General features: G+C 40.9%; 1 protein-coding gene across 6 annotated transcripts in view; it reads right to left on the bottom strand.

Moving 5' to 3' along the window:
- Positions 1-2,587: 2,587 nt before the first annotated feature.
- ANKRD55 (ankyrin repeat domain 55) overlaps positions 2,588-25,231 on the bottom strand; it is a 48,388-nt gene continuing 25,744 nt past the window's right edge. For 4 of the 6 annotated variants that reach the window (XM_075446955.1, XM_075446949.1, XM_075446950.1 and 1 more), the window contains 5 exons: positions 21,108-21,292; positions 18,481-18,648; positions 16,072-16,733; positions 10,448-10,549; positions 2,588-3,335 (listed from right to left, as the gene is read on the bottom strand). In XM_075446955.1, coding sequence (XP_075303070.1) covers positions 3,067-3,335; positions 10,448-10,549; positions 16,072-16,733; positions 18,481-18,648; positions 21,108-21,292 — 1,386 coding nt within the window. In that variant the 3' untranslated portion in view covers positions 2,588-3,066. Of the gene's footprint in view, positions 3,336-3,383; positions 5,150-10,447; positions 10,550-16,071; positions 16,734-18,480; positions 18,649-21,107; positions 21,293-25,231 lie in introns of those variants that run through there. The other 2 variants (XM_075446951.1, XM_075446952.1) reach the window with 2 other exon arrangements.

The following is a 25,231-nucleotide window of genomic DNA, read 5'->3' as shown; positions in this document are numbered from 1 at the left end:
TTGGTTCATTTGTTATCTTTCATGCAGCATGCTGCAATCAACAGTCTGCTCTCCTCTGAAGGTGAAAGCCTTCAACTTAATTTGACTTGTGTATTTACTGCAGAATTTGTCTGTCAAACTCAAAAGATAGGAATAGTTCCTGGTAGGAACATTGCTGAGAATAATTTTCATTGCTTTCTGTGAGCATTTATTTTTAAAAGAACTATATTTGGTAAATTGTGAACTACTTCTTTATTGATAATCTACAGAAGAAACACATTAGAAAAGTGACCTGGATCCTAGTTCAGATAACCATGTCTTTAAGACTGTCTCAGTTCAGGTAAGTACTATATTCTGTGCTTACCTTTGAACAGGCAATTAGATTTGCATTCCTTTCCTGAAAAAGTCTATTTCCTCGGCTGAAGACCCAGGGAAAAAACATTCCTTCTTAGAAAAAGATGCAGAAAAAAAGGAGAAATAATAGGAAAAAATCAGCTAGCAGATGTATCCTGTCATGCAAACTGATTGTCTAGAGAGGAGGCAGTGGTAATGTGTGTTTCTAGCTTCAAGTGACTGCATGTGAAATTCTGCATTTTTGAAAGAATTTCATTTGAAAGACCGTGTTATCTTAGACCAAAAATTGTTCATTATTCAGCTTTGTCCTCCCCTGCTGCATTAGCACTGCTGAATAGGAAAACCAGAAAGCTGACTACTTTCTTTCTGGGAATGGAAGTTTCTAGTCTGAGGCATGGGGGAATGTCTCTCTCTTTCTCTCTTTCTGTATTACGGGAAACATTTGAAATTTGTTCAGGCCTCTATGGGAAGCCTACACAGACTGCTCCTGTATCTTTGTCTCCAGCATGGAACTGCAGCTGGCCTGTAAATGTGCACCACCACAGCTTTTACGTGATTGCCATTATGCAGCCCAGGACTCTCCTGGTCCCTGGACAGGCAGGGTAACACAAGAGATGGAGGAGATTCACACCATTTCTCAAAGACAGTAAGAGCAATGAGGGTCCCCTTCTACGCAGGAAAAATGGAGTTGGCAGCACGTGACCTGCCTCTTCTGAGGCATCCCACTGGACAGCAAAAAGCTCGGTTTTCTTACTGACTCAGAAAGGCTGGAGTGGCAGTGGAGTTACAAACATTTGGTCTCACTGGGATTTCCTTGCTGTGCCACTTGGTCTTCTCTTCCTTCCACACGCTGTACCTCTGCAATGCAATGTCTGCATTGAAGCTTGAATGTTCCTAGGAACTGACTTACAAACCACCTGCCTCTTGTGTGAGGCCACAGGGAGAGGTACAAAAGGGCTGGAGTCAGGATAGAGAATTTGGGGGTTGCAGCTGGTGGACTTCCAGGGCAGAGAAGCTTAGGGGCTCTGGAGAACAGAGCAGCTCAGGCAGTGACCCTGTGGAGCACATACCAGTCTTCTACACTGTAGGAGGGACTCTGGACTTTTCAGGAAGAGGCTGGACTGAGCAGGACTGGTCCTGTGCAAAGCCAGAGTGTGCCAGAATTGATTTGTCCTTTAACAGCACACATTTTTGTCATGCAGTATTTTTACCTTCTAGCCTCAGGGACCAATTTGCCTGTCTGGCCCAAGCACACGAGTTTTTACTCTCATGGATTTCAGCAAGAAGCTAGAGGTTTACATCACTTGTTGATTTTGAGTTTTATACCCTGACATTTGGATTAGATGTTTAAAAATAAAAATCCTTTTATTTGTGTGCGAAAGTTTTCCCTCTTCCCTGTGTTGCATCAGAGCAGCTGTTGTTGTGCTCTGCTTTTCTCTTTCTGGGACTGTGTGACAGCCAACGGATGGCTATCCTTCTATTTACAGTCATTACTGCAAGGAAATTGGAAACTGCAGCTACTGGGACATGATTGTCATCTTTTTCATGTCAGGTTTGTCTTTTACTGTGACACAGCAAAAGAAATGTTTGTACAGCTAATAAAACATTTATTTAGAGACAAACAGAAACGCCATGTCCTGACTGAATGGCCTGCTGATGTAGAGCTAGTGCTGGACAGGTTTACTAGCAATGGTGATACAGAAGGTGTCACAACAGGGGACTATCCCCTGCTCCCCCTGCCCACAGTAATGCCCACAGCCCCTCCGTAACCAGAAGTGGGAAAGCCTCCAGAGTAATAGCAGCAAGATTTAGATAAGCATCCTGAAGCAAGCAGAGGTTGGCGCCTTTGTTGGCCTCTAGGAAAGGACAGTCTTGTGAAACGTTCAGTCAACGGCGTATAGCACGTACCAAGGCTCTTGACTGAACAGCCGTCTAGTTAGATTTCCTTCTTCAGTTTGCTGACCGAAGTGATGAGATAATGCCTAATAACTCAGGACCGTGCAATCCTTGTTTGATGAAAATAACGATACACAACTGCATTTTTGTAACACAGAAATGTGAAGAATTAAATGAAAGAGAAGTAAATGCGTCAGTGCAATAAACAGTTTTGGACAGTGTGTCCTATAGCCATGTCTGTCCACAGGGATTAGTGTTTCATTATACTTTTTTAACTTGTTGAATTCACAAACCCCATAAATTTACAACACAGGAAAACAGTGAAAAACAAAGAGCCAAACCCCCTCATTTGCTAAAACTGACTTTTATTTTGAGCTTACATTTGTAATCTTAAAAAGATATTTTTGATGGCACACAGCCTCAGAATCAGCACCTTTGCATTTACAAACTACAGAGAATCCCTGTCAATTTCTGTTTCCCTAATTCCGACTTCTAAATCACACAGAAAATTTTACTCCTTGTTCCTGTTTTCTGTGAAAGGCTTAACAGCACATTGCTGCAACAAGATTACAAGTTATGAGGATTCCAATCACAAAATAGATTTACAGCACATTAAATATCGATTTAGTAATTTCATCATAAATGAAAACTATAATGAAAATGCCTATGTAAATACACAGTGCAGCTTTTGTGATGTGCTACCCTTTCTTGTTTTTTGTTCATTTACACTCCAGTTCACAAGAGCATCATTAGTGCAAATTAATGAGATTTTACTGTACAGTTATCTTGTAACAAGCTCTTACATATATTTCAACTGATTGAGGCCAGTGTAATGAGTTAATTTTCAGCATGTGGTTTGGTGAGACATTTCTTAAGCTCTTCTGCAGGGTTAGATTTCTTCTGGCTTGGGATAGCAGGTAGGACACGGCTTGGTTTCAGAGGCTCTCCTGATAGACCAGGCAAGAGAGAACAGAGCAAATGACTCTGAGAATGTCCCCTTTTCTGGGATCTGGAGGTTGGGGCTGGTGGGAGAATAACTGCACCAGTCCTTAGGGAATTTAAAGGAAGAGACTTAAACTTCTTAGCACCCTGAGATGGTAGCTGAACTAGGAGAAAAAGAGAGAAAGAGTGCACAGAAAGTGAAAAGCATGACATTTTTACAAATGAGTTTGCTACTTTCTTTGAACTGTTGTTTGTTTGTTTTGTGTTGTGTGTACTCAAACCGGCATTTGAAAAATGTGATCAAAACATGAATAAAAAGTTGCCAAGGCCTGGCAGGGCTAGTCTTCAACTGAAGAAAACAACTCCAGTATTAAGTGATTTACTTTGTGTTTGGTGATTAATAAGACTTGATAAGTTCAAAAGTTTACTTTTGATAACTAGAGAATCTATAGATTGTCTGAAGGAGACTTGTCTGTTTTGAGAGATTTCCACAAGACATTTTTTCATCAAAAACCACACATTGACAGAAGCAGAAATGTTCCATGGGAATATTATTTTTAACAAAACCTTTGTGGGAGGATGCTCTATTACCCAAGGTAACTTCTAATGAAAATCTTAGGAAGATAAGATGGAAGAATGTGGGACACGGTCTGGGTTGCTCTAGGCACAGTCAATCATAAAGACAGGTCCACATGTGCTCTGCAAGTCACAGGCCACGAAAGCAGCCCATTACCCTGCAGTACACTAACACCCACATTGAAACACAAGAACCACAGCTGTAGTATGTCTCCTGTGTGCCAGCAGCCTTGTAAGAAACTGTGGATTTAGATCATCCTTAGTCTCCACCTCACACTCAGCAGTGTAACATTGTTTGTGCTTTAATGTTAATATAGTTCTGTATCTTCTTTAAATTGAAAACCTCAAGCTTCTTCATTCAGGCAACTCACTAATTTCCTAATTTTTAAAAGGAGAATTCAAAACTGTAATTGTAGACCTATTTTTCTCTGCTTTGGAATTTATTGTGAGTTGCATTAGCTTCTTTTCATTTAATTGTCCGTTTTATTCACAAGCTCCTTGTATACAAACAGTTTGGGTTTTTCAGTTTAACCATGTGAAGAGTCCCCTAGTGGATTTAAAACCATCTCTGTTTTGGCTATAAAATCTTCCTTGCAGTCGTTCACAGTAATTTTTCCTTGGTTGCTTTCTCATTCCACCTGTGATTTCCTTCCATCTGCATCTGTTGCAGTGAATATATGAGAGGCTATTAATGTTTTCCTCTGAGATGTTCCAGTTTTAGTTGCATCTTACGAGTCATGGCAGCCTCCAGAAGGTTATCTGGATTCTCTGTTTCGATGGCTTCATTCTTTGAAACTAACCACAAACATTTCCTAGTGGTCAGGCATTAAAAACCACTCTTTGAGCCAACCACTTGTCCTTGGTTTGGTATCGTGCTTGTGCCCTGGTTCTTTACATGCAGGAAGAATCCTGCCATAAAGCACTCTGCTCAGAAGGTGACCATCTCAGCCTATCACTATCATTGCATTTCCTAGTCAACTCCAATGAAAACCTGAGTGTTCATGTTTGCATTTTTCCTGGCAGCCCCCTTGATTATTCCCTTTTCATAATCTCTGACAGAAATTTTCCTGGTGCAGGTTCAGGGAAGTTGTACAGAAATGAGGAATGGAGCAGAGTATTCTCTCTTAACCCAGTGAAAATCTTGTGTAATTCCGGAGAAACATCTGAAGTTAATCTAGATTTGGACCATTTTAACAGAGGACAACCTTATAAATTAACTAATTTTTATTAGAAATAACAGGCCATGTAATCAACTGGTATGAACTGAGTAACTACTGCAGTCAATGTGATAAGCTGGACCTCACGATTCAATTTTGATCTTAAAAAAATTCCCAAACCAAACTGAACATTCAGCACACTTGAGCAACTGATAGGCAGAACAGTGGATGGAGTTTCCTGAGGGCTGTAGAACAAAAAAACAAGAAAAGAGGACTTAAGGAATTTCAGGTCAGTTAACCTCGCCTAAAAAATCCTCAATACCTAAAACCCTCCCCACAGCTGGTGATTCTCAGAAGTGAATCTTTGAACCTATGAAGTCTGCCTTCTCACTGCTTATCAGGCAGCATCAGAAAGAGTATCTGGGACACTGTCAGAGTGGGTGCAGGAGAGGGGAGAAATTATGTAGTTTTAATAAGGAAGGACTGTTAAATTTGTCACAAATTTTCAGAAAAAATAAGGCAGATAACATGGACACACATCTGATGAAAAAAAGGCACTCAGGGTGTAATTTCCCGGAGAACAGGTTTACAATGCAAAATGGCCTTGGTAAATTGGAGAAACGGTAGAAATTTAGCCAATCAAACTCATCAAGAGCAAATGCAAACCACTACACTTAGGGAAAACAAAGAAAGAAAGAAATCCCAAACTGCCAAAAGTCCAAATGTAAGATGGGGAATAACTGGCTAGGGGAGTAATAGTCCTGCAGGTAACTGCAGTCACAGACTGTGCCCGTGCCAAAAATATATTGAAGAAGTTCAAGCAGAAACCCTGCAGCTTCCATGCCTCGGCAAAGCAGAAGCACACCAGTCTTGTCATGCAAGCCCTTCTGTGTCCGTACATTTATGTAGTATAGAATTAGTAAGCCAGAAATTTGCCTTGTTGGAAACAAATGTTACCTTTCTGCAGTGGGCACTGAAAGAGCTTTCCATCTATGCATTTTTTTACTGTATACATTGTGCAAAAGACACTGAAGTTCTCCTTGCCATATTTCTCTGTACCATATGCCTCATACTCATCATTCATTATTTATTTTTATCAGGAGCAGTAATTCTCTAGGACTAACCAGTTATCTATTTGGGGCAAAGCAGAATCTTTATAGAGAGGATTTAAAAAATGGATAATTTTTTTTTTTCATGCTAATTTCAGTAGAATTTAGGTTGTGATGGCCTGAGCAGGCAGCATTTATAAAGCTCCCTGGCCTTTAGTGATGTAGCACAATTCATGGGTCATATTCAAAGTTCTTCCATGTTCAGAAGTTTAGGAAATTGCTTCATTCTGCTTTCCATGAAAAAATAATACCATTAATACTTTGCTTTAGTTCATATTGAATTTGTGGGAATTAGGCAGGGCTAAATAGAATAAATGAGCCCATTTGTTTTCTGGTACATGATAGAATGCTTTGAGTTCATTGAAATTTTGGTGTGTAAACCAAATGCACATTGAGAGGCTCACTTGGTTCCCTCTTTGGAGTACAGGCATATATTCATGCATTCCAAGTTCACACCCTTGTAAAATATCTTCAGAACACTTTACTTACTAGATAAACCCTTAATGATGGGTTTAAGTAGGGCAAAAGAAATGTAGTTTAACTTCACCCTCATGACTGGGCAGCTGTCACAAACCCATACTCATTCAAAGAAGTAAACACCAGCACCCAAACATCAATTCTTTCCACCTTGTCCTACACACTGTACTCAGTTTAGGATATTTGATAAGGATTTCAGGACTGGTACATGGATGGCTTTGAAATAATACATATAATGATTGGTGTTAGTATATGTTTTGAAATACACAAGCCTGGACCCAGCACTGTGGTCTGTGTCAGAGAACCCTTAAGGCTGGTTGCCATACATCCAGAAGCTCTATACAGCAAAAGCACCACTGATTATTCACGTTTGGAGGGCAGAGTCAGCTACTGAAGACATAGTGATGCAACAAGACCAACTAATTCAAGGATCCTTTTCCGCTCAGTAGTGACTCTCAAGCGGCTGCTATTACAAACTGCAGAGACAAGAATAAGGCTGTCAGGGAGGCACTGCCCAAGGAGTATGTACACCAGCAGAACGGATGGTTCTTAGAAGCAAGCAGGACCATGGTGGCACAAACAAACTCCTCCCCCCCCCAAGTAATAACTTCGCTATGGTGTCAGACCTTGTAAGCCACATGAAGAAATGACAGCAGCAGAGAGTTCTCTAGAAGTCCCACATTTGTTTAGAAAATAATTCTGGCATTGTATGAGCAGTGCGTGATAGTTGTAAGCTTGTTTTCCAGGGGTCCTTGGGAGAGTTGTGTGATGAGGTGTGTGATGAGGTAGAAAGGGTGCATTGGGGGTGGAGCAGCAGCATGCAGAATAACAGAGATGCCAGGCTATGCTGAGGCTACCGAGAAGCCATGTGAGGGACTTCTTTGGCCCTGAGAACATCTGGAAGGCAGGAGCTTATAAACTATGGTTTAAAGTCACTCAAGTACTCTTTTCCTGGGCTACTTTTTAATCTCTATTATTCTTTTTCTAACTTGTATTTTTAAATCTTTTTGCTTCGAGATTAAAGCATCTTCTCCTTTTTTTCATTGCCCTTCCTTTTTTTTTGGAGATGTTCCTTCTTTCTGTTAATCTCTGAGTAGTTTCAGTTCTCATTCTAATTTATGCTTATTTTATTGTTCTAGCTCCCTGGTTGCTTTTTTCTCCCACTGGCTTTGTTGCATGTCTTTTAACACACATCTTGTGTAATGAAAATATTGGAAAAACACAAATGTTTTTATTCAGACTTCATTGCTGGAACCATTTGCCTGGATAAAGGCTGTGTCCAGAACCGTAATATTTTTAGGGCTGGATGGAGGATGAGTGAAATCTTGGCTCAGAAACAGTTATTTGGGAAACTCCAAGATCAAATGTGTCGTTTGTGTTAACAATGAAGAAACGTAATCTATTTTGCAAATAACTTTGCTTTTCTGTTATTGGCTTGAACTGATGAACACACAGTAATGGCACCTGAATAAATGTGCTGTTTTAGTTAATTAAACCATGATTATTAATTGTGATAATTGTATCTTCTTTGTGAAACACAGTTTTTGGCATGAGACTAGAACTAAAATCCTGGCTGTCTGTATGAATTACTGCAAGAACACCAGTGATTATGAAACAGGTTTTTTTAGGATTTTGCTTACAACTATTTAACTAGAAAACACAGAGAAAATTAGTAGAAAGCTTAAAGATAGAAAACTTGGAGCTGGAGTTTTGGAAGTAGTTAGATTATTTTCTTTGCTCTGAGCAGACACACAATACCACCTCAGTATTCCACATATTTCTACTTTTCTTTTTCCTCTCTTATTTACTGTGCAGCAGCAGTGCAGGATTCTGTATTTCCTGTACCCAAGCTGATGTTCCCTATAAAGCTACCTCTCCTGTTTCGTTTTTAGTAATATAGCTGCAGCATTGCTTCTGAAACTCAGATCATAAGAGGCAATGAATCTCAAATTCAGCTCTGAAACGTGAATGCTTCAGGACCTGGCTGATCTGCAGGATGACAAATAGTAAACTGCAAATCCTCATCCAAAATATTCTGGGGGCTTTGCACTTAGTGGAGCACAAGAACGTGGGGGCAGGACACTGCTGAGAGTAGGGCTAGTGTTTGTGTGTGAAGAACATTCCAGTTGCTGGCTGGATCCGGCCTGAGACACTCACTAGTCTTGACACTCTGCCGGGGCTGTGGGAGCGGGGGGAGCCTTTTCCTGCTCTTTGAGACCTTGGCTTTTACTGCCTTGGGAGTGAGGAGATGGCTGGAAGTGCAGAGTGAAAAAGGCTGCTGCTCTCTCAATCCCATTATTTTAGCTCCTGTGTTATAGAAGCTATCCAAGCCAGTTGTAGTTAGAATGAGAGAAATGAAGGATTCTCATCCTCCTGTACAAGCTAGTCTGTCTTCCTGTGTTTAAGACAGAGAGACAGAGAGGACATCTTTTCACCTATGTAACATTCAGAAAATGACAAAATCTTTGGAAACCTGATGATTTTGCTCTAATCCTCTTCCCTCTAATTTTTGCTAGCGAAAGGACACAAAAACCGGTGTCATGATATTTTTCATGCTGTCTGCAGAAAAGTCATTCCATATCCTGGCTTTCGTTTCACATATGCAACCTTTCTCTGCCATGCAGTCATTAGGATGTTGTCATCCATCTTTTGACATCCTGTAAGTCACCATGTTACATCATGTCCTGCCCCCTGTGAAAAGCTACCAGAGTCATACAGGCATGTGCAAGTGAAAGTGAAACTGAGAGTGAAAAATCCCACATCTGTGAGAATTCCAGTCACCTCTGCTCTGGAAAACAAATGTAGAACCAAACTCTCCTCGGTATTGATGTGCATTGCTCCAACTCTGTGCAGCTCACTGGAGAAGACGGTTGTGATCAGCAGCACAAAGTCCAGCTGGAGGTGGGCCAGCCACTAGTCGAATACCCCAGGAGTTGATACTGGGGCTGATACTATTTAACATCTTCATTAGTGACTTGGATGATGGGGCAGAGTGCACCTTCTGCAAAATTGCAAATGATGTGAAACTGGGAGGAGTGGCTGATAGAGCAGATGGGTGTGCTGCCATTCAGAGAGACCTTGACAGGCTGGACAAATGGATGGACAAGGCTCTTATAAGGGGAAATGTAAAGTCCTGCACCTTGGGAAGAGTAACTCCCTGCACCAATACATGCTGAGGATCAAGCAGCTGGAAAGGAGCTTGTCAGAAAGGGACCTGGGTGCCCTGATAGACAACAAGCTGCACATGAGCCAGCAATATGCCCTTGCAGCAAAGACAGCCAACAGCATCCAGGACCGCATTCAGAAAAGCAGAAAAGCGTTGCTAGCAGATGTGGGAGGTGATTCTTGCCCTCTACTCAGCACTGGTAAGACACATCTGGAGTGCTGTGTCCAGTTCTGCAGCCCCCCGTGCAAGAGAGACATGGACATACTGGCGTGAGTCCAGTGAAGGGAGATGGAGATGATTAAGGGACTGGAGTGTCCAAACTCAAATGGGAGGCTGAAAGAGCCGGGATTGTTCAGCCTTGAAAAGAGAAGGCAGCTCAGGGCATCTTGTCAATATGTATAAATGCCTGACTGGGGGGGAGTAATCAAGAGGGAGCCAGACTCTTCTCAGTGGTGTTCTATGAAGAGAAAAGAGTCACTGGGCACAAATAAGTGAGAAGAAACTTTTTTATTCTGCGGGTGGTCAAACACTGGAACAGGTTGCCCAGAGAAGTTGTGTACTCCCCAACCTCAGAGATATTTAAAACCTAACTGGATGTGATCCTGAGCAACCTGCTGCAGGTGACCTCTCTATGGGCAGGCGGGTTGGATTAGACAATCTCCAGAGGTGCCTTCCAACCTCAGCCATTCTAGGATGCGTGAAAAAGGAACATGAAACCCCTCTCAAGCCCTGAGATGCCAGTGATGGAGGTACACAGTATGATACTGTAACTCAGACTTGCCTGTACTTACTTTCGTGACCACAGTGGTTGGGTATGGGAGCTAGGTTGTTCCGTACAGGAGTAAGATTTTTTATTTTGGGTTGGTCTACAGATGTCTGTTGAAAATTTTTACCTGTGAAAGAAAGAGATAACCTCTTACCATATAAAAAGTAATTGTAAATAATATGGTGCACTGTAGATCTCTGGCTTCTAGAAAAAAAGAAAACTTACTTAATCATTCTCAGAAATATGTAATAACAAGAAACCACTGATTGAAAAATACTCTTGCTTTGTTCTTTTTACATTCATTAAAAATAGTGATTGATTTAATATAACCCTCATGTGTACCTTAATCGCTTCCTCTCATATAACATAGTAATTGGTCTTAAAACAGGCATAGTCCTGTAGCTAGGTCCATGGAAGAATATTTAGACACTACATTTGTAGAAATATTCAACTAGATGGATTTGATTTCAGAATCAAAGCTTTAGTTTGCAAACTTTTCTAATAGGTTCTCAGCCTTTCTAAGTACTAGAACACAAATAGAGTTCAGCTGCAGGTTGGAAGATGAGACTGGTGGAAGTCTATCAGCAGTGAAGATGAGCTTTGGTAGGGTTTTGCTGCAGAGGAAAACATAGCAGAACTGATAAAAACTGATACTGATTCTTACTGAATTATGTTTATGGCAATTTCATTTTTACTAAGAAGAACAGATACTGGACAATGAAAGGTTAATTGGCTAACCATGGCATTTTACTGGCTAAGATTAAAGTTAATTTTGGTCTAGTACTATTAAAAAAGACAATACGTTAGATGATGTAATGCATTTCACTGCAAAAATGACACATCAAATATTTTTAAAAAGGTAGAAACTCAAGCATCAAATCAACATTTTCCCCAGATCCTTTTCCTGAGTTGATCTTATTTTGTGATGTTTGGGTCCTTTGAATTTTTCTTTTTCAGATCCCCAGAACTGAGATGAGCTTTGTAAGGAGTCTTGAGTTTTCTTGCCAAACAGCTGCTCATCCAGCATGGCATTGCAACATAGCTCATTGTGGAGAAAGCATATCCTCCGTTGGCACGCAGAGACGAGAGGAGACACAGGCTGGATGCAGTAGGACATCTTAATCAATAGGAAGAAATGGAATGATATAAATTGCCTTTTTGGCGTTGTAGTTGGTACTTCAAAATATCTATGCATTGCTGGGCTATGCAAGATAAAGCTATAGGAAAATAGTTGAAGTTTCCTACAGGTGCACTGAAGTAGTTGTCAAGACTGCTGTAACTACGTTACCGACTAAATGGCTTCTGTGTGAAAGGAGCTAAAGTGGTGTTTCTCAGACAAATGCCCATGTTAAGAGTGCAGCCTTCAGCTCAGCACAGAGCAAGATTCTGGTCCAAACCACAGCATGCGATAGACATTGGATCAATCCGCTGGATCCTGTGGGGAAAGCTGATGTGTATTTGGCTAAAGCATGAAGAATCTCTTATGGATGAGCTGTGTCTAACAGAAACAGACCTTCGTTTCCTTTTCTCATATTTTACTCTTCATTTAGTCTTTAACACTTCTCCAGGGTAATCAAAAAGTGAGTGTAAAAGTTGGTAAGTTTCTTGTACACACATTGCATCCACTGTGCACAAATAAATACATCAATTCCAAAATAGCAGAGAATCAAGCCTGTGGCTCCCATTAGTGCAACTCAAGTTATATTGGTTTCAGTGACGCTTACGCTGAGAACTAATGGCTTATTATATATGTACCATTATGGCTTTGATGATGGGAGGTTGTTTTTTTCTATCGAGATATGTTTATTTCATAAATGGGGCTATCTGGCAGCAAAACAACAGTATAAAGCATAATCATGTTTGCAAGGCTGATATGAATTCTTGGAAAACAATCCTTGTCTAAACGTTCTGGCATCAAGTGGAAGTATTCTTCTGCTCTTCCTTTCTGTCTGCTCCACATAACATCAGCGAAAAGAGGTTTTCTTTCTTTAAGGGATCATCTTTGTCATCCCCAAGAGCATATTTATGATGGCATTTATTGTTGAATGAAATGGAAAGGAGGCAATTTCATTATTATAAAATGCAGGACTGTTCTGAATTTCATTTTGTTTACTGACATTTTTACAGGTTGTTCTTTGATTTTCCTTTGCATTTAGGTAGGTGAACCACATTGTGTGATGTGTTTCGTGGAAAAGTTGTAAATGTTATGATGAATGTCCTGCTGTAAGTCAGTCCTTCCGTTTGAGAGAGAAACAGCCACACTGATCAGCTTTGCTTTACTCTTTCCTAGCCAAGAAGCGCTTCCTGTTGGACTACACCATACTGCTTATGCCAACATAAGCTTAATAGCCTATTTTTTACGTTACCTGTTCAAGCAAATAGAAGGTACTGGGCTGCTGTAATAAAACCTGTAATAAAGTATCTTCTTAGACCTGGAACATTAGTAATCTAAAAGATGAGTGGGTGATAGAAGGAGGCTCCAGTTGGTTAGAAGGTGCAGAGCTGCCTTACATTTAAGACAGGCTTCTTTTTACCCATATCACTTGGAATTTCTCTACTTACACCATTTTCCCTGTGGAAAGTAAATGGCAGTACATTTTGCAAAAAGAGATGACTGCAAAGCTCATAAATACAAAATGCTTCAGTCTGTGGATGCCAGCTCAGCATTGTGACTGGCAAGCACTCTTGCAATATTGCCACTAGTTTCTGGTATAGTCTATCTTTGCTCTCACCAGCGGAAGGCAAGACAAAGTAGTTATTCTGAGAGAAACCAGTGGCATGATAGTAACGTAAGTCTCATTGCTACCCACAGGAGCCTTTCCTCTTTGTGTAAATGCTAAGGCTCAGCTAGTAAATTGACTCATCTTTCATTTCTAGGAGCACACAAAACAGAACAAAAAGCCTCCAAAAATCCCCATCTATGTGCCAGCTGCCTTAGTAGAAGTAAGCACAAAAATTAGCTCTGACTTTAATAAAAGGCATGGTCAGGCAAGACCATCAACACTGTGACAGCTGAGAAAATAATTTTCAAATTGAGTTCCCCTAGATTACTGATACCCGTAATCCTGCCCTTGATATCCAGTGATAAGGAAATTACATGTAGCCCCCGCAGTTATGACTCGAGAAATGGAGTATTAACACCTCCGTATCCTTCAAAGACCAAATGTTTTTTTTTCCCTCAGCTAGGCCTCCTGCAGAAAAAAAAAACCACAAGGAAATATCTTTCCTCAGAGAGAGATGCCTGCACAGCGCTGCTGGCTGGGCTGGAGCCGGGCTTACTTTGCTTCTGATCCCTGTAAGTCCTGCAGGCACAGTGCACTGGAGACCTGGAAGGCCTGGAGCTCATGCAGTAAATGCAGTTCTAATTCACAGCAAGTCAGGTGACTTTAATTACAAGGGCAGACAGATATAAATCACACACATAGGTGTGAGGAGGGATAAGCAGATCTTTTTATCGTGAAGAAACGTTAGACAGTATCTGGGTTGCGCAATGTATTCCTGTCAGACACTCTCTGCCTCCTTGCAAGCTTTTAATTCACTGGCTTCAGTGGAAGTCCTTGTAGCCAGCTACAGGAATCCTTTTATTGTTGTACAGTTTTGTTAAAGGGAGATGGTACACAGGGAACTGGGCTTAAAGCAGACTCAGGCTTTTTTTTTTTGCTCTCAGGGACACAATAAACTGTCAGAGATAAAAGGACTTACTCTTCCTTTGGACATGCAAAGACATTTCCTATTGTAACAATTAGAAGATTTCCCATAACTGATACGATTTTTGCCCTTGTTCATGCATGTAGACTGCTGGTCATTATACTGAGTCCCTCTACACATCATGGAGCACTGAGTGGATGCACAGGGTCCATCCTGATTCAGCTGGTTGCAGCTTTTTGTCATGGGATGTTCATAGAAAACCACCTGTCCTGTTCAGAGCAAACAAGGGTTTAACAATACAGTATTGCACAGTCTCAAGAAAAATCTATAATCACATTTTAAATTACACGGTAGTTACTTCCACATCAAATGTATTGACAGTCTAATTCCATGAAGAAATGTTTCCCCATAGTTGTCCTCAGGTTTGGTTTATCCAGTCTGCGGTCATTCCTCCTCCTACTGTCAACATGAATGATCTCAAATACCTCAGCCTCACTATACCCTGTTATATTTAGGTTGTAAAGAAGCCCTGTAGGTTTTCTCATCTTCCACATGTGAGCTGAACCTTGCAGAGTTCAATACAGAAAGACTTGTGCTGCAGCAATCCTTGTTAGCCGTGTGGAATTTGTATGATCGAGTGAATAGCTGACAAGTGCACAGTAGAAAAGTAGTGATGCCTACAGACCAGGACGATAAAGCTTTCAGGAATGTGGCCTGATGTTCAGGAAGCAGAACTTTTTGAATAGATCCTTTTTACCTTGAAAAACTATTTCCAGCCTTTATTTGCACAACATAGAATGACCTGTCATTCTGAAATTGCCTTCTCTACTCATTATTAGAGATGTGAACAAAGATTTGCTATATTACAGATCCGTTTGCTTAGGCGTCAGTACAGTTTGCACTATCACGCAGGCTCACATAGTGACCTGACCTAAGTGAGGGTTCTTCTCAGACAGGGTTTCTGTTCACTCCTCTTTCCACTGGCAGATAACAGCTCATGTCTGTCGGGGGGAGGGCAGATTAACTCACTGTGTAATGTTTACTCCTTGTAATGGTGTATTGGTAAGTTTGGGGATTGCTTTTACTTGCTTCATTTTTAGTTGGATATTACAGTGGTTGGAAGGCATGCTAGATGTGTTTAATTTTGGCATGGGACTAATCCCAAAGGAGATGAAGTTGGAGACACTGATATGTTGAAGTAAACTCCAGCATGCAGGCCAGCCAGCCAGATTCATTTAAACACAGATGTGAGTCAAACAAAGTACTAGATCCCAAATCCTGCCAAACCCTGGTTTCGAGTTTACTGCAGAATTCTGATGCTCTGCTTCATTACTGTTGCATTACAGTGTCCCAACCACAACATAAAAGCATTTACTCCATCTCTGAAAATTTAGCATCCTAAATTCACGTTTGGAGAAACCATAAGAACAGCACATTAGACCAAAGAGCTGGAACTGAGGGTGCAAGGAGTGGGAAGGGGTGACATAGCCTGGAGTCAGAATATGTCTGTAAGTGGAGAGTGGCATGGTGAAGAGTCATCCAGCATGGGGCATGTGGACTTACTTGGTTGGATCCAGAAGCAGCTCTCAGCAAAGTTAGAGATTTGAGTGCAGTACTGTTGCCCTGCACATCTAGTTCTAAATGCAGACACAAGGCAGCAGGCATGGCAGTAGGTGTTAGCATGCAATTCACAAAACACATAATCTGGAGGCACTTACCTTGCTCAGGTACCTTACAGGCTTCCTAACTGCCTGCATTTCTGCTTGCTTATCAGACCTACTTAAATCTCTCATTTCCCACACCAAAGCACCTTGCTTCAGGTGTCAGCTGATGTCCTATCCATATGCTATCTGCAATTGCTACTACATAGAGGAAATAGAAACTGAAAAGATATTAAAGAAATAGAAATGTCATGGGTCAGACTTACCTATTTTTTTCTATCTCAGCTTGCCACATCAGTAGAAATTCTAGGATTTGAGAAATAGAGCAGAAAGAAATTACCTGATGGAGAACTGGGAAATGAGGGAAGGCGTGGAGGGCACAAAAGCACATGGTGAAATCTATCAGAGTTTAAGCCATTTATCAGTTTGTCTGAAGCAGTCCTAGTACAGACTTTGTAGGATAGTAGTTGGTTAGAGTCTGTGTTCCAGGGATCATCCAACAAAGCCTGGCAGCTGCTTCTGTGGTCCAGCAAGTTATATTCACTCCTACTCTTTTGAGACTTGTGTGCAAAATGGTGTGTGCTGGTGCTGGAGTTGAAGCTTGATGTTGTGCTCTGGGAAGAAGTTAGGAAGGAATTGCCAGCTGTGATTGGGGGCAGGCTCTGGGTTCTGATGGGCACGAGTCCCTGACACTCTGGTTGCTTCTTTTCTGGTATGAGGTACTTTGTGTCTGTGCTCCTTCTTTTAAAGTCAGCGGTAGTCACACACTCATCTGGCATGTCTTTGCAGTTTGTGTCCATAATGCAATCAAAAGTGGTGATGATGTCATCTACTTCTGAGGTCTCTTCTCTAGGATATCGGTCTCTGCTTCTCTCCTGACTGGTTTTCTGATCATCTTTTTTCTTTTTGCAAGAGAAGATGTGGTTCAGCATACTGAATTGCCCTTCTTTCTTTAGGAGTCTGTTATTCTGGGAGGGAAACTGATGAACTGGCTCAGATCGACTAGAAGTACAAATGAAAATGTGATGTCATTATTGCCCAATAACAAAAAAATATACTGCCGGTGTTAGCCCATGAAATGGGGTATATACTGTTTGGGTACCTTTGCAGGGGTGGTTCAAGGAGGCAGAAAATTAGCAATCCAAATCTGTACTTAACAAAGACTGAAAATGACGCTGTGTTACTTCACAGTTTCTTATGGGGTTCACTGCCTTACACTCATCTTAATGTAGGCTTAGTGCAGCGATCAGGAAAAAAACAAACAAATTTTCCTGACTTCAGCATCTAGCAGCTGCAGAATCATTATTCTTAATGGTGAGGCAAGATCCAATAATAACAAGAAGAACATGCTGGGATCTGTAAAACCAAGTGGTCTTTGTATTATTCATATTTGGAAAATGCTATTTCCAACAGCACACTCATTGCTAGCACTGTAACAAAGGCACTAGTTCACCATTCCTTCCCTCCCTTCTTTCCCTTTCCCTTTCCCTTTCCCTTTCCCTTTCCCTTTCCCTTTCCCTTTCCCTTTCCCTTTCCCTTTCCTTTTCCCTTTCCCTTTCCCTTTCCCTTTCCCTCCCCCTTCCCCTCTCCCTTTCCCTTTCCCCTCTTTGCCTTTCCCTTCCCCTTCTTTTTCTTTCCTTTCCCTTTCCCTTTCCCTTTCCCTTTCCCTTTCCCTTTCCCTTTCCCTTTCCCTTTCCCTTTCCCTTTCCCTTTCCCTTTCCCTTTCCCTTTCCCTTTCCCTTTCCCTTTCCCTTTCCCTTTCCCTTTCCCTTTCCCTTTCCCTTTCCCTTTCCCTTCCCCTTCCCCTTCCACTTCCCTTTCCCTTTCCCCTTCCCCTTCTCCTCCTGCTTCCCCTTCTCCTTGCTTTGCCTGTACTAAAGAGGCCCAGCACAGTTTCAGAAGATCTATCAAGATAATTACCTACAGTGGTGTTGCTGTACTGGATTTTAGGTGAGATTTTGTCTAATCAACATTTCAGACCTACTCCAACAGGCAGAGCACAGGAGGAGACGTAATGTTACGCATGTCTCACAATTTGTAACACAGGAAATAACACTAACTGCTGACTGGAAAGGAGGGGAGAGCACAAAGAAAAGTGATGATAAATGTTTTGTAAGTGCATGCTCATTTACCAAAGCTGAAGAACTGAAATTAATTAAATGACATTGACTTAAACATGAGAAGTACAAAGACAGAAGAAGATCACAAGCAATGGTAAAAGAATTCTGCTTTTTAACAGAAAAAAACTCAGAACAAAAAGAGACAATCAAGGTAGAGAACTAAAGAAGGCTAGGAAAACACTCCTAAACCCTTACCCTGAGCATGAAAACTTGACATTTATTTTATTATCTATCTGGCAAAGCTGCTTTTGTGTTCAGTCTATCCTTCTGTCTGATTACATGAACACACAGCTAGTGCACAGAGATTTCAAAAAGTGGAAGGCATATATATGAGGGCTGATTACTCTGTAAGATAAATTTTCTGCACGAAGGTGACCGAGCAAGAGTTGCATGTTCTTGGTTCAGAACCCTTTGCTGATCGCCAGGCTAGCACTGTAACCACAGTGATGAGTCTTCAGTAGATGACTAATTCTAATGTTGCTGTTTTGGTGGAAAACTTGAACTGAGTATTGCATATGAATTGAGAAGACATCACCCAGGGCTCAAACCCTTCAGTAGCACAGAAAAAGCAATCGATTTTTTTTCTAGTCAGTGGCAACATGTGAGCAAGATGTGAACTTTTGCTTTACCTGCTCTCCTGAGACAGCAGCTTGATGCATGCTGTGTGCCCACAGTACATTGCATATGTCAGAGGAGTATTTTCATTGATGTCTCGAGGGCTGCTGTCTATCCCCAGTTCTAGCAGTGTCTGCACACAGTCGGCTTTCCCTGCTGCCGCAGCCCAGTGCAAAGGTGTCCTACAGAAAAGGGAGGGTATCATTAAAATAGATGAATAAAATTACTATCGAAAATATTAATGACATAATCAGGTGTGCTCCTATGCTATTCATCCAGATTCATGGCATCCATTTTAAGAAATTCTCTAGCAACTTATCCCACACTGATGTAGCTGCCAGAGGTGGTATAAGGCCATAGACTGGCATCTATCTATGTGCATCTGTTTAGCTGTAGAGAAAGTAGATATGGGGCTGCAGAATACCTATACTTGCTATATAATAGCATCTCTTCCGCTGCTGGAGTTGCAGAGTGGGAGGAGTGCCTGAAGTTTTCATGGCAGAGTTTGAAAAAAATCTTTGTAGTATCCACTGCATAGAGACAACATGTTCTCATCTTTACACCAAACACAATTAGTAATGGTTGGCTCAGGGCTCTCCATGAAGGTTACAGGAGAAGAAGCTTCCCCCAGATGAATGAGGAGGCCTGGACACATCTACCAGACTGTCATTGCCCCTTTGCCAGTTTCTGTGTTCTCTGATGGGCACAGACTGGAGCAGATGTAATTTTCTTGAATCTGTGTAGGAGAATCAAACTGATTTTCTGCTTGGCAGAAGATTTGTGTCTTGTCTTTGGAAACTTTCGTCTAGTTTCCAAATTGCAATATTTTGCTCTTGTGAAAAATCTGAAAGGGCAGAAAACACCATAAGAAAACTGTGCAAGAATAAAATAGAAAATTGACTTTTCTCTGCCTGTTTCTTTGCAATCACAGTGATTTCAGATGGGTGCAGTCAGAAACACAACAGAATGGAAATCTACTGTGTGTTTATAGTGAACAGCTTATCTTTTCCATTCTTCAAGTATAATACCTTCTCTGGAAATATCTGAGAATGTATAACAGGAAGTTGTGTCTTACTGAGAGCTCTTCAGGGTAGTTGAACTCCTCCCTTCACCTTTCACAGAATCACAGAATCACAGAATGGTAGGGGTTGGAAGAGACCTCTGTGGGTCATCTAGTCCAACCCTCCTGCCGAAGCAGGGTCACCTACAGCAGGCTGCACAGGACCTTGTCCAGGCGGGTCTTGAATATCTCCAGAGAAGGAGACTCCACAACCTCCCTGGGCAGCCTGTTCCAGTGCTCCATCACCCTCAAAGTGAAGAAGTTCTTCCTCATGTTCAGACGGAACTTCCTGTGCCTCAGTTTGTGCCCATTGCCCCTTGTCCTGTCACTGGGCACCACTGAAAAGAGCTTGGCCCCATCCTCCTGACACCCACCCTTCAGATATTTGTAAGCATTTATAAGGTCCCCTCTCAGCCTTCTCTTCTTCAGGCTGAACAAGCCCAGCTCCCTCAGCCTCTCCTCGTAGGGGAGATGTTCCAGTCCCCTCATCATCCTTGTAGCCCTCTGCTGGACTCTCTCCAGTAGCTCTTCATCTTTCTTGAACTGGGGAGCCCAGAACTGGACACAGTACTCCAGATGAGGCCTCACCAGGGCAGTGTAGAGGGGAAGGAGAACCTCCCTCATCCTGCTGGCCACACTCTTCTTGATGCACCCCAGAATGCCATTGGCCTTCTTGGCAGCCAGGGCACACTGCTGGCTCATGGTTAACCTGTCGTCCACCAGGACACCCAGGTCCCTCTCCACAGAGCTGCTCTCCAGCAGGTCCACCCCAAGCGTGTACTGATGCATTTCTTTCCTCAGAAAAACAGCCTTCTCAACTACATATTAGTGATGTTTAGAAACTTCTCCAGAACCCTGTTGGTTTTATTTCTGTTCCATTTTATTGCATTTTTCCATGAAGAATGCTATTATTTTAAGTACCTGAAGGCCTAAGCCAAGAAACCCTTGGCTTTTGCTCCACTGAGCTGGGTGATCAATGCGAACAGTCAGTTAGTTCTGTTTGCATTAAATAAATCCCCTAGCACAGTTCCAAGGGAGACAAGTGTGGGTTGAAAAAGAGGAAAGAAGATGACTCTTCTGCAGTTATGATACAGGGATGTAATCCTGGAAGAAAACAAATGCTTTGACATTGAAGGTGAAGGTCCCCTGGTCCTATAGGAATACTGTGTTAGCATCTTAAATGCAACAAGGCAACATCGCCATTTCTTAAATACAAATAGGAGCAGGATCCCAGCTTCAAGGTGTAGGATCCTGTTCTATTGTTTTGAAAAGAATGTTCACTTTTGATTGAAAGAAATTAAGTCAAGTGTTGACAAAGTCCTTTCACGCAGTATCTTGTAATTTCCTACCAGAAACACAAACTTAAATAACATTCCTACTACTCAGTTATTATAGTAAATATGATACATGTGAGCTGGACTGCTTTGCAGTGTTTCTGAGCAAGCACGGTTCTCTCTAAGTGCAGTTCATTAACTAGGCCACAGCCTGTGAAACAGGAAACACGATTATAGAATTAACAGAGGTAGTCTCAGGTTAATAGAAAGGAAGCAGCAATTTCAGTTTCAGAGTTTCCATGGTTACCTGTCATCCACATCAAGGGCCTGCAGGTTGCACTCCGGGACTTTAGCCAGCTCACTGAGAATATCACTATAGCCTGCAGCAGCAGCAATGTGCATACATGTTTTGCCATTCTCGTCATCGTAGTTTATTATTGATGGTCCCTGGTAGTGGTCCAGAATGATGGAACACAGAATCCTGTTGCCACTCTGGGAGGAAGTTTGGATAGGAAAACCATTTTACAATGGAGTTTACACCAAACTGCATTTTCTCTGCTAGAGAAGGCTAAATACAATAATTGTGTCTTGTTTTGTGTATCCCAGACTCCCCAGGTATGAAAGCCAAAAGCTTCTATTCTCCTGTTGGGAATTGGGTTTGCTTTACGCATTTCCTAGAACACTTTGAACACTGGAAAAATAATAAATAATGTACCACTGCAAATACCTCCAAAAGTTACAGAATGTAAATTACTCAACAGCTTTCTCAGAAACAACTTGGGGGTTTTGCTGTTTCGCTAAGCCAGAGTCCAGAAAGGTATGAGCCTATATTTTCTCACAGAAATTTAGAGTTGGAAAGGACCTCAAAGGACCAACCCACTTCTGTAAGCCTGTCCAAGTACATCTAGAAAAGCCAGGTTAAATATTTGCTCAAGTGGTTCTTGAAAACTTTCTCAGCTAGTTTACTCCAGTGTTTCAGTGTCTTAGAAAGTTGACATTGTTCTCTAACCTGCAAATGACACTGAACATTTTATACCCTAACCTGGTGGAAAAAGAGAAAAAGAATTAATTATTTTTTTATAACAACATAGAAACACAAGGCTGGAAAGGTCTTTGTAGATCATTAAATTCAATCTCTGCAATCCCTTGCAGCTATGGTACATCATCCCTTTCACAAACTTACTGTGTCCATTAAAAGCAACTAGGTTTTTTGTCCCTATTACTCCCAACGGAAGGCAGTTGAAGAACGTGTTTGCTTTGATGATTGGTATCTCTAATTTCTATTCATACTCATGAGTGATTTATGTCCCTTTGTTTCTGTGCCAGCATTATTATTTAGATTAAATACTTCTTTTCTCTAACCGGTATTTGTTCTTCAGATGTATTTATAGGCAAGCAGCATATCCCTTTGAGCTGCTGTCTTGCTGGTCTAATCAGTCAAGGTCTTTCAAGTTTTCCTTGTAAAATACGCTTTCTATTTCTCTCATCAACCTACTAACCCTTCTCCTTTTGTGTATCCTTGGAGAGGGGTGATTAAAGTACCTAGTCATACAGACACTTTTTTGCCAGGTCTTTGTACAGTAACACTAGCTCTTCCCTGATTGTGTTAGAAATACCTCTTTTGGTATGTCACAGAATAGCATTTGCCTTACTCACTGCTGTGTCCTATTAGAAGCTCCTAGTAATTTTGGAATGACCGTTTACACCTCAGTACTTCTCTTCCATAGTTGTTTCCAAACACGGGGTTTCTATTTTCTGGGAGGACCTTCTTTTATTAGCACCCAAGTGCACCACTTAAATGTTTTATCCTACTCAATTTTGTCCCATTTGTATTACCATAGACCTGAAGGTCATCCAGTTCCCCCTCTATGATATCCCCGTTCTTTTCTCTTGATGTTAATGGTAATGTGTCTGGTAAAGTCTTCTGGTTCTGTTATTGGCAGACTTTATCAGAAAGCCCCTGTATTTTGTGCCCAACTATCATGAAAATATTAAGCAAGATTGATTTCAGGCCTTATCCCTGGAATTAATTTCCTTCTAGACTCTATGCAATATTTTACTCTTCTTGATTTTGAGAGATAACTTTTGCTTCTCTGTACTTTTGCCTATTATTTTGTAAGATGTCTACTTATTCTAAATATATCTTTTAAAGATGGATAGTCATCTGTTATATCTCAAGCCTCTTCTACACACTTTCCTTCTCCACTCTTGGAATACAAATTCCTGCTACATTTTGCACCATTGACAGGTTACATTCCAGGTCCCTGGAACCTGCTAGTCCCAGAGCTTGTCAGTCCAGCTGAGAATTCCCTTAATTTACCAAAATGTGTTGCTCTGAAATCAGGAATTTTGTTTCGTATGTACCTTGTTTAATCAGCTGTTTAATTTAGAGTCGACTCACGACCATGCCATCCAAGCTTATTTTCTATGATCAAGCATTTTATAACAAACTCATTAATCATGTTAAAATTGTTATTATTTTGTAGTTGTCTGAATATCTAATGAAAAAAGAGTGTTGATCTTCATGCCGAAGTCCTGCGTATAATTCCTGTTTGTGTTCTCCAGTCTCTATGCCAAATGTCAATGTTCTCCACACTAGCATAATTCTCAGTTACATTTTTTGGTCACTAGCATCTCTAGTCACATTCAGGGCTAACTGAATCTAGAAGTCTATTATGTACTTCTAGTACTACTACAACAAATATCTACCTACTACCTTCCTTCTCCAAGTCAGTTTTGATACAAGAATTATTACCATGCAGTATCTTACTATTTCTGTATTTGTGTTCTAGTGACTCTGCTGTTCCTCTAATTTTATACTGTCTTGCTAGTCCAGATTTCACACCCTGCACCTACAGATTAAATCCCTCACTGTTATTGCACAACTCTTAGCATTTGCGTAAGAATTTTCTCGCTGTTCTTACTGGCATTTTATACATTTACAGATTGTTCTGTCTCCCACCAATCTTCTATTTTCTAGACTAAACAAACCATTTCAACCTCTTCTCATGGCTCAAGTTTTTCAACCCACTTATCATACTTAGGGTTTGCTTTTGGCCCCTTTCCAGCTTGTCTACAGCTTTCTTCAACCATGGTACCCCAAACGACATAATTATCCAGCTGAGGCTTCTCTCCTGACATTGAAAATTACATTGCTACTTCCTTTAGCCCACATGTATCACAATTCTGTTAATATGTCCCAGAATTATGTTTGTTTGTTTTGTATCAACAGCATAATTTAAACTCCTACTCATTTTGTAATCCACTGGTCTACTAGTCTCCTACTCTTCATTTTGTGCAAGCAGCTTTAATTTTTCACAGTTCTGTACGCAGTGCTATATTAATTTCAGTTAATTCCCACAATTTCTCAAAATAATTTTGAATCTCATCCTGACCCATGAAGTGCTTGGTGTCCCTCTAATTTGGTTCTAGCTGTGGGTTACATACGTGTTCTGCATTTTGCCACCTCATTGTGGAACAAATAAAAACATTCTTATGATAAATCCCTGGTTGGACTGTCTGTGAGATGTCCACCTCCAAAGATTATTTGAACTGTCCTGAATGTGACTGATAGAGAATGCATGATGTGTGATGTAAGTCCCTGGGTTGATTTAGATTGCATTAATCCTTATTCTTCCCCAGTGGGACATCTTACCTTTGAATTGAATTCTGGGTCCATCATAGCAGTATACAAACTGTGCTACTGATGACCTTCAATGTGATTAAAATTGCATGTACTGCTCAAACCAGAAACGGACAAAGAATTGGACTTTTCATAGTCATTCTATTCACCACCTGCTTAACATGCTTTCTGTGCCATGTGATGAGCTTTATCTTGTTGGCACTTTTCCAGTATTTTTGTGTTTTACTGCATTGTATTAAATTGATTAATTGACATTCAAACATACAATAAGCAATAGCTTCTTACCTGAGAAAGCAATACTTGCTTTGAATATGGCTGTGAAATTTCTGTCCTGTTTTAACAATTTAATTAAATTTTTAATTTGTCTTTCAAAATAATGAAAGGATATTTCCTAATATTTTGAACCTTCTGCTGAAAGAGATCTCTGGCCAACTTCCCTGTGGCCTTCTACCTCTGTCTTCTTAGGAATGCCTTCTTATCTTCACATTCATCTTGGCTTCTTTAAGTTGCACACAAAATTCTCCTAAAATGCTTACACTGCCCTTATTCTTAGATTGATAGCTTTGAGCTGAGGTCACCAAAAATGTAGTCTTCCTGTGGTAAATTTACCATGAACCACAGTACTATTGTTAGACCAGGATGTTCAGTGGTAAATTTACCATAGGAAAATTGCATGTTTTTGTAAACTTACTGCGCGCATCCCTACATTTCTTCTTCCCTTTTTGTGTTAAAATTATTTTCAGTAACATTCTTAAAGATTATTAGTTATTTTTGCTATTTATTTCTAT

This window comes from Opisthocomus hoazin, chromosome Z (genome assembly GCF_030867145.1).
Source record: "Opisthocomus hoazin isolate bOpiHoa1 chromosome Z, bOpiHoa1.hap1, whole genome shotgun sequence".
NCBI lineage: Eukaryota > Metazoa > Chordata > Aves > Opisthocomiformes > Opisthocomidae > Opisthocomus > Opisthocomus hoazin.
This window is presented reverse-complemented; position numbering and strand designations above follow the sequence as displayed.